This window comes from Ptychodera flava, chromosome 9 (genome assembly GCF_041260155.1).
Source record: "Ptychodera flava strain L36383 chromosome 9, AS_Pfla_20210202, whole genome shotgun sequence".
NCBI classification, from domain to species: domain Eukaryota; kingdom Metazoa; phylum Hemichordata; class Enteropneusta; family Ptychoderidae; genus Ptychodera; species Ptychodera flava.
The window spans coordinates 41,446,634-41,456,585 of record NC_091936.1 but is presented as its reverse complement, the minus strand read 5'-3'; the positions used below and the strand labels follow the sequence as shown (position 1 = coordinate 41,456,585).

Here is a 9,952-nt window from a genome sequence, read left to right as displayed (position 1 = left end):
GTAATCCGCAACACTAATATTTCAGATCGTCAAAAATCATCGTTTATGGATGAAACGCTCCTTTTCTCTAATTTTTCTAGGCATTAAATTGTGCGGGAATTCGCCTTGCTGTTTGAAGCCAGTCGTCGCATAGTGGGAGTATCTATTTAGAAAATCGCCACACAATTTTCCCGACTATAACGGTATACTGTAACCATTCGCAAAGCATGTCAAACTTCGTCTGTCTTTTCATATTGCTATATCGTTATTATACATTTTCTTTGCGGTTTATCCTGTGAATCGTTTCAAAAATAAAAGCCTTCACTCGAAATAGGTAACACTGACTGGTGGGGTCGCTGAGTTGGGAGTTCAATAAACGTCGCAGTAAACACATGGTTAATCACTAGTGTGTGTTGCCTTCGTACAAATAAAGATGACGTGAATGATTAGCCAGGGAGTACCAAGTCCGAAAACGATATAAGCCGATACAAGCACAACGCTGCACCCTTTGGTTAAAATTTTATCCGTACTCAGCGCAGGCGCAGATAGAAATTTTGGAGATCACTGTCAAAAACTGGGAAGTGGGTTTTTCCGTGTTCTTGATTAATCTGCCCTTTGCCGTCTTTTTTCAATCGCGGTGTGGGTAGGTTATATTCCTTGAAAATGTCTCGCCCAGCTCAGCCGCCCATGATAGGGGTGGCGCTCATGGAGGACTTTGTGAACGGACTGCCCAGTTTTTTCGACATTCGCTGGAACGAGGAAGCGGGCCAGCCGACGATACATCAGGACCCGAGCCGCGTCAACGTCTTCGTTCATTCGGATAAACACAGCGACGACTTTCCCGATACGAAGGGAGGGTAAGCAATTCAACTAACCCCCTTACATGGACATTTTCTCAGAAATATGGAAAGCGGGTTTCTGGTGAAAAGTTTGCGACCCTACATACCATAATATTCACCATCTGAGTTTTTTGTAGTTTACGTTTCGTTACCCTTTGTGTCACATGACGGTGAAAGGTCAATTACTTAAGCGAGCTTGTCGTCCTTTGTGTTATTTATATTATAAACAATCTCCTCCTACTTGTATATCAAACATTATCAACTCCCTACAACGCTTCCATCTACATGTGCAGTTTTCTACACCGACCAACTCGACGAGGCAAATTGCCGCCATTGTTCGTTACTAATTCTGATTTGTTTGAAAAAAAAGACAGAAAAAATATAACGATACTGTTCTGTTTTAAGCACGGTCATCTGTTCTGTGATCGACTATTATTTTGTGCGTATAATTTTGTCAAATACTTCCCATCTCACATCAAAACGTATATTTTTCAACATATAATCAATTTGACAGGACTTGCGCATATAGATTAGTCGATTATTTCAAACGGTTACATGTCCACGTTTTTAAAAATACCGAAAAATCTTCTTCTATTTAGTAGTATTAAAGTTTAATATTCTGATCACAAAGACTGTAAAAACGATCGACGTTGGATTATCGGTACCGAGACATCGTTATTGAAATACCGCCTTTGGCATAGCGGCAGTTGGATAAAGATATGCATGATATGTTTTCCTAGCGGAGAGATTATATCAGCGCCCAACTGTATCACGAGTTTGTATTTCTAAAAGTAGACGAGCAAATAGAGCGGGCCTGTTATCGTTCGTGATGCTCAAACTACGCATGCGCTAGATTTGGTCGACGTGATATGCCACCGTGACAGCCGTTGGCAGAGCTGCCTAGGTTGATGTACATATTGGTTCACCAACCTATATTCTACTGACTACCATCAAATTTGACAAAATTCTTAAAATGGAAAAATACTACGCATTGTGAGATGACTAGATGGATGCAAAAGATATCTCTTTAGCTGTCCTGGGTGTCAATAACTTGAAATGAACATGGAGAAACGATAAACACGTCAGATGATATTTCAGTAAACTTGTCATTATCGGATCTGGCAGCTACTCTCGGCCTCAGGGCGTTCATTGCGAGCACTTTGTCAGAATAATCACTTTGAATGACAGCAGCGGTGAGGATGCGCGCGAGAGATAACACATCAAACGTCTTATCCGTTCCGCAAAGTTTACAAATACGGACACGCACTCACACACATGTATATGTTTGTGTGTATGCGTCTGTGTGTCTGTGCGTGTTTATATATGTTTATATATGTTTATATATATATATATATATATATATATATATATATATATATATATATAACCTCCGATGGACGTTTTACGTTTTATGTTGCAGAATCATCCATGTACATACTGAAGAAGAATTTGAAGCATTTGTAGGGGGTTTTCTTTCAAAACCAATGTTTTTCGACGTATTTTGCCAAAATAGGAAACGATCGGGAAACTTTAGAATAATTACGACTGGTGAGTATTGTAAAGGAGGTAGTTCTACGCAACTAAATACAGAAAAAAATCGAAAATTTCAAAAGAGCCACGATGTTAATAATAAATTTTGGATGTTAGGGTGAATGGATGACCTAGTAAATGAATGATTATTATTTCAAAGGGAAAGACCAAAAAAAGTTCTAATAAATGCTTGGGCGATTTGCATTCTATTAAAGTCATAGCAGCGTTTGACACAGACATTCTAGGTAGCGCGCCCATTTTGTGATTTGTCGTTTGCAGCACTCTTCTAAGCTTGTCTGTTCGTCCGTCATTTTGTAAAAACCATTGAATTTCGCCTTTCTCCGAATCAAATCGAATTACACTGGGACGTCTAAAAAGGTGAAGTAGAGCGAATAATCCCTGTCATGCTTTGCATCCCATTCAATTGAAATGATCGCGCACCCTATCTCAATTACATCACAGCCTACTTCGCCGTTCTTGTGAACAGCAGCCATCCCCGAATCAAGGAACAGCTGGAGAATGGATTAGACCAGGCACGAAAATGCATCAGAAACGGAGACAAATTTGCACTGGAGGTAAAGTCGACAAAACAACATTGTATACACACATCGATTTGGCATCTGCCCAAGGGTGTGCGTCAGAGATACTCGTTATCTGTACCCATCTAGAGCATGAATCTGAAATAAAAGCAATGCTGCCAATTTGTGCCACTCTATAGCCATGAATTTTTAATGTTTACAGGTCCCTTAAGCTTCGAGTACACGATTACCGTGTCTCTATTGAATCCATTCACAATTCTTCAAAGACAGTCCTTCAAGACATGTAGAGACATCATCATCCATACTCGTTACACCGATCCCTGCATTGTTTTGGCCCTGGGCATCGCACTCGAGTAGTTGTGGCACCTCTCCGCGAGAGTATGTGCAGTATAAGTTTCTTCTGAATCATCCCCGCATGGACACTCGAGATGTTACACTTCACTCAACAAAATGTCTGCTACAGCTTATAAAGTCCATCGCTCGCGGTCGTTACAAATATATGCTATACATGCAAACTTGTCTTCCGGGGAGTATAGCCGTAACTTTTTATAATTCCTCCCTATTTTATTTTATTCTGTCCATAAACTGCGATGTATTACCCAAACACGATCCGTCAACCCAAAGCATATTGAGACATGTTTTAGGCTTGTTTATGTCGCTAACTCTTACTATAAATAAGTCGTTCTCAAAAACAGGAACACCATGTAGTTCACCGTACTCTAAGAATGAAAGCACCTGACGGGGTGTTATAGCTTGGGTGACGCAAGTGTCAGTGTTTATGTAAAACAAAACACTGAAAAATGTCTATGGCAATGTAATGAGGTTTTACGACTTGCATGACTTGGACTCGAATTAATGAATGTGTAGCAGGGACCGGGAGCGTAGACGTAATAATCAGAGCGCTTTAAAGGGACATTAGCTGTAAATTTTGACTAATTTTTCACTACTATGTTTCAATGTATCAACTACAGAATTTTTCTATAATCCGATCATCATGACCAATGCCCGGTGTCTTGCTTGCCAACACAGCCTGTATATGTGAAATGACCATTGTTATTGTTGATAAATGTATTCTAGTCCGGACCTGAATACACAATTTAAACAATAACAATGCAGATTATACGCATATAAGGTATATTTATGAGCTAAATATTAAGAATTTCTCCATGGTTCAGGGATTCACACCAGAAACTGCAGATGATACACAGAAACAAACAAAATAAAAAAATGACCAAAGTTACAGCTAATGGATCTTTAAGTAGTAAGTGCAACTACTCAAACAAAGCAGTTTTAGAACAATGTCCGACTAGCGTTAACCGAGCTGTATTAACATTCGGCCCTGTCATCACTATTACGTTGTTTTGAATCACAAAAAACGAGGATTCCTTTTCCGACTCGTCATGACAGTTGCAGCTACCCATCATAACGTCCTCCGAGGAAGCCAACTATCAGTTTCGCACGTCAAGGTCAGTCGACAAAAGATACACAGTCCGCTGATGATTTCAAAATAAATGCGGAACAGACAGTTTCAATCGTAAAAGGGACTCTGATGGCTTCGAGATCAAAAGGTATACGTAAAATGATTTATATGCGGTGTCTCCAATGACCCCTCTTAGTCGCCGTGTCCTTGGAGACAAACAATAGTATGATAAGCTTTATAATGAAGTTGGCGATTCAATCATAGACAGTAGAAGCGCTCCGCTTCCACTGTCACTGATTCAATAAAGACGTATTGTTGGATATATTATCTGAAGAGAAAATCAAGCTCGGAACATCATCTCTGCCCCTCAACTTTCGACGCTGGTTAAAGACCTATTAGAGATCCGGCAATCTGTTGAATACGCCTTTCTCTAAATTTTGCAATTTCTACAAGGACGTGTTTAAAAACAACCTGTTGATTGTTTTAATAGCTCGACATTAATGGTAGAATGCGCAGATATTCGGACTCGCTTTTTACAGTACGTTTCCGATCTACCGCTTGTCGGGGCTCGTTTATGAAGCTTTTGGGGTAAATGAAGTTTTCACTGTCATATTTTTGTGAAAATCGAAAACTTCATTTTCCCCATAGAGGTAACACAAAGATGGCGACCATCTTGAATTTCAAATATGGTATATATGTTTCCTTGCCTATATCTTCACAATAACCTGCTTTCGACGTCAGTCAACTGAATCTACTTTCTTTTACCATGCTTTACAGTTCGACTTCAAGGACATTGTCAAATCATGGTTCGCCGACACCTTGGATGGGGGCGCTCTATGCAATGGCTCATACTACAGTAAATACGGTCGAATTTGTATCACAAACCACACAAAATATCAACACTGCTTCGATTGTTCATCAGAAACGTTCGATTTTTGGGTCTGCTGCTTGCCATGCTGTTTACTGTCGTGTCCAACGTATACTGTAAGTGATATAAGCTTATTCGTGTGTGGTTACCGTCACACTTTTTCTTATTTGTAAAGATCCCGGATGTGGGGAGTGCTCTTATGGATGGAAATATGACGACTGACTGATTATTCGTTATGTTCACCCATGTTTGCCCTAATGGGTGGCAATTAGGGTTGAGTGTAAGAGTGGGTCAGATGTTAGCTATTTCATTGGAGTGGGCAAGAATTCGGCATTGTGTGCCAAAGTCCCTCCTTGTGGAGCGACAGTGTGTATGTGTATGCCAGTATAATTGGAAGTGGGTCGAAATATCTAAAAAAAGGGTTTTGAAGTAGGTACATTCCGAGTCCCTGGAACAGAGGTAGAACCTCTACCTTAAATGCTATAGGAGTCGATCAAGGGTTGAAGACTTGCAATGTAATACCCTTAGTGGATATATGAGAATACTGTTTCTTGTATTTACACATCACTTAATTTAACTAAATACTGCTTAAATTGAATAAATAATGTTCAGAATTTGCTTTCCTCTTTCGGAGACAAGCCTTTTTGTCTGGTTTTGACATTGAATGTCTATCCATAGACCGTTAGAGCTGATCAAGATCGTTTTAAAATGTGCACAACATTTTTGCATCATGAAAATAATTCATTTTTGAAATCTCAGAACTTTTTAATTTTCTTTCTCCAGATCTATCGAAAATTTACGTGTAAAGATATTCAAATTAAAATGACTGGTGATATTTGTGCCCTCGCCGTTGGAGGGAACAGACCGTTACACACGCGAAGAGATCCTGAGAGCACAGACATCGAAATCCCAACACAAGTTGTGTTGGCACCGCCGACTTACGAAGAAACAGCAGGTAAATTATAGTACGACGTTTGGTGGCGCTCACCACTATCTCAATAGACTGCCATTTCCGAGACTGATACGTCAAATATTAGCCTAGAAAATGAAGTCTCAATTTTTTTTTGTATACTGTGACAAAGGCAATTTTGAACCGTTGCTTCTGGAAGTGAGGACGAGAACATCGCGAGATGAAAAACTGACCAGCTTTTTGGCGCCCAATTGACTGTTACCAGTAATTGAAACTAAAAATCACACAAAATATTTCTCTGGCTATCATATATCATTTTGGCTATTTTAACAAATAACAATGTTTGATGCCTTTTTTCAAACTATGATTTAAACATCTCATGGCATGATTTGGAGGATCTGTGATTTTGTTGAAGATCTTTCAAATTTTACTTCTGAATCAATCACTGTGTGATTGTTGGCCAACTATTCGTGGAGTTATACAAAACCATTCCTGCATGAATTCAGAAACTAACAAAATTGAGTTTGTCAGTCATTTTCTTGTTACTCAATCCTCAGCCAGAACACAAAAAAATGATTTTTGTGGTCCCATGATGAATTTATGAATTTCGATAACATGGACTCAATGTGATTGGGTGCTGTTGTTCTCATCTGTACCATCATTTTCATAGTTAAGGTAGTATGCGCCTCGAAAGTGAAAGATTTGAACTCTTGCTCAAACTTTCCTCAATGAAATTTTTAACAATTCTCTTAACAAATCAAAAATTAATAATCAGGGCTCACCATGCAAAATTGGGTATTAGAGTCTAGAGACAAATTACCTAAGATTTCCGAATATTTAAAATTCAAAATGGCCGCCATCCCTGCAGTTCTTCTATAGGGAAAAATAGAATTTTGGAATTTTGGATTTTGGAGAAACTAAGACGTTAATTTTTTTTCTTATTCAAAAGCTTTAAAAAATGAGACCCCACAAGTGATAGACCAAAAAGGTATTGATAAAATTAGACAGTCCGAATATCTGTCCCTGATGCATATTCTATAGAACAGCTGGCAGTCAATGCAAACAAAAATATACAAATTCTGACTTGAGGTTGTCCTACGAATAATTATTCAACTATTTGCCCTTTTCTCTCATCTCATTCTCTCATTCCATAGAAAATAGCAGGACTGGTCCGGAGAGCGTGGCCTTACCAGAGTACGCACCCCCTGCTTATGAAGACATTGTGAAGGAAACCACATCAGATACGGCCCAGCTCATTGCTGAATCGTGAAACTAAAATGGAACTCAAACATGAACTCCTTCGCAACTCAGGAACATCAAACACTTAAATTCAAAATATACTTTAGAAGTTTACATTCAAGTATGCAATTTATCCATTCTACATAAGAATGCTGGGATGGAAAATGAGCTGACAGAGAAGCCAGGGCAGAGAGAATGCATGTCCTTCTAAGAATGAAGAAACAAATCTGTGCTCCAAAGCTGAAATTTGTTTCTTTTCTGATTTGTTGGTGAAATTTACATGTAGCCCTCTCTGGTAGGCTTCCATGACTTCAGTTTATATCTGTTACCGTGTTTTGATTGGTTCAAATTTATGCAAAGTATCTGTCGGTCAGTTCTTGTGATCTTGATTGGTCCATTTAAATTTAAGAAAAGGGTGACAGCCAATCACATTAGCAAATATTTTGATCTGTAGACCTAGCATATCTCTGTTGTTTTCACTCAAACGAGCCAAGAGGATAGCTACATGATAAGCATAATAAATTTCCAAACATGTTGAAGACACAATCATAACATATGGCAATCAAGTTTGGAAAATGTTCCGCTATCAATCTTACGATTAGAGCCATTCCATAAAGTTAACACCCTAAAGTTTTGACTTTTAAATATTTAATATTTTCTGGTATTGGTAATTTTATCTTGCTGGTGAGGGAGAACAACAATAATTTCAAGTCTTCACTTAATACAGACAGAAGCGCAGAAACATTGGTCAGCAATTCCAAAGTTTCTTTCCTCCGCCTAAAAAAGTGTAGAAAAAACAAAAGCAATAATTCAATCATATTTTGTATTTACAAAAATTTCTTTATTTATATTGACAGAGAAATAAAAGGCTATTCTGATAAAATAAAGACAATCATTGTATAATAATAACACAGTGCTGTTCTGTTGTGTTAATTCACATGACAACAAAATACACATCCAAATACCATGTACATGCAGACATAGCTATTTCTAGCTGTCCATCATTCAGTTGTAGTATTGGTATCAAACAGTACTTGTACAATTTGACATCTTGCAGTAATAATATTATGCACTATGTTAGTGTTTGTTTTCAAACATAGAAACTCACATTAAACAGGAGGTGGTGTATGTTACATTTCTGTGCTTGCAAAGGAGTCAAACCAGACAGCTGTGTTACTATTCTTAATATGATAATCTTTATATACCTGTCATAATAAGTTCCAACATTAAACCTCTTCTGCAATTTAATATGTCCACAATGTCCGTTCAATCCTTGCACCATATTCCATGTTCTCTTTGGTTTTGACAGGTTTCAAAAGAAAATTGGGCTATGCTGAGAGAGTTCTGTGTGCTTTTCTTGTGGTTGTACAAATGGTATAAATGCAATCTGTGCATACGTAAAATCTACGCCACCTACGAATCCACTATGACTTCAATCAAACAAAAGTCTGGAATCCGTTAATACTACACTATGGAATCCATGTGTATATTTACAAAGTGATATTATTTCAAAAAATATTTCAATTTGTTGAAGAGATTTATTATAGTTAGTATAATCATGTGCTCAATAGATACAAAAAATGTTGCACACTTTTGAATGTTATATATATTTACAAATTTTCAAGATGTACTTAAGTAGTTCAAATAGGAAATTTTAACAATCAAGAACTTCTTGATTTCAAATTATGGTCATTAAAATGCAGGGTTGGTTGGGAAAACTGGGACTGATAAGATCACACAATTATTGTTGTCTGTTCTTTGAGAGTGACACCCTTGTCCTTGTCTTGGGTCAGAGCATTGAGGATTGGTGCTCCGGTCAATTCCAGAGGTGTGCTGGCCACTGTAATGTGTCTTCCTTGGAATGTCTGCAGGGAGAATGGAATTAGTACCAGTTTAGATGGATGGATACCTTGCAGTGAGTTTCTGTGAATGCCTGCTTCAAAATGTTGATGGTCATGTGTACAGTTCACATGGTGGGGGGACTGTGGTATGACTGAGTTGATGAAACACAGATGGTGGTGTTTGTTTCAATATGTGACCCTGAGGTCAATGATTATGACACCAACTTCTTACACAGACTAATATTTCCTTTTCACAAACATCGCCATCATACATTTTTAACATACAATCCAGACATGAAAACTAACAAAATCATTCTGTGCTAGTTTCACTCAAATTACCATCACTAAAGCTATATTCATTCTCCCCTTTATCCCCAAAAGATTTGACTTACTCCTAGATTTTTTCAATGACATAGACTTTCCATTGTGAAATAGTTGTGAGGGGGGTCTCAAGGATTTCTGTTGGTAAGTCAATCTGGCAATGTATGTGTTGAGTGAAAGAGTTTTCATTTCAAACTGATTCAATAAATATTGTTTAGTTGTGAGAAGTGTTAAAAAATCCTGATACTAGTAGCTCTTTTTATACTGTGATATTTTCAATAATTGCAATTTGTTGAATAAAGACAGATGAGGCTGGTACATTACTTCAATTTTCAAAACATCATGATACCGTATTCCTCCGATTCTAAGACCCCGCCCGTTTATAAGACCCCCCAGGATTATTTTATCAATTCGTAATTAGCTGTTAGTTCGTTTATAAGACCCCCCAGGGGGGTACACCCGAATT

General features: G+C 38.0%; 2 protein-coding genes across 2 annotated transcripts in view; one reads left to right on the top strand and one right to left on the bottom strand.

Annotated features, from left to right (window-relative positions):
- The first annotated feature begins 435 nt into the window (after positions 1-435).
- LOC139141025 (uncharacterized) lies at positions 436-8,233 on the top strand. The gene is made up of 6 exons (XM_070710590.1): positions 436-836; positions 2,239-2,366; positions 2,811-2,923; positions 5,085-5,291; positions 5,959-6,130; positions 7,240-8,233. The coding sequence occupies exons 1-6, from the start codon at positions 643-645 to the stop codon at positions 7,353-7,355; spliced, it is 930 nt and encodes a 309-aa protein (XP_070566691.1). The 5' UTR covers positions 436-642; the 3' UTR covers positions 7,356-8,233.
- Positions 8,144-9,952, bottom strand: part of LOC139141024 (cilia- and flagella-associated protein 69-like) — a 26,012-nt gene continuing 24,203 nt past the window's right edge. Inside the window, exon 22 of the mRNA XM_070710589.1 lies at positions 8,144-9,189. Within this exon, the coding sequence (XP_070566690.1) occupies positions 9,058-9,189 (132 nt within the window). The 3' untranslated portion in view covers positions 8,144-9,057. The remainder of the gene's footprint in view (positions 9,190-9,952) is intronic.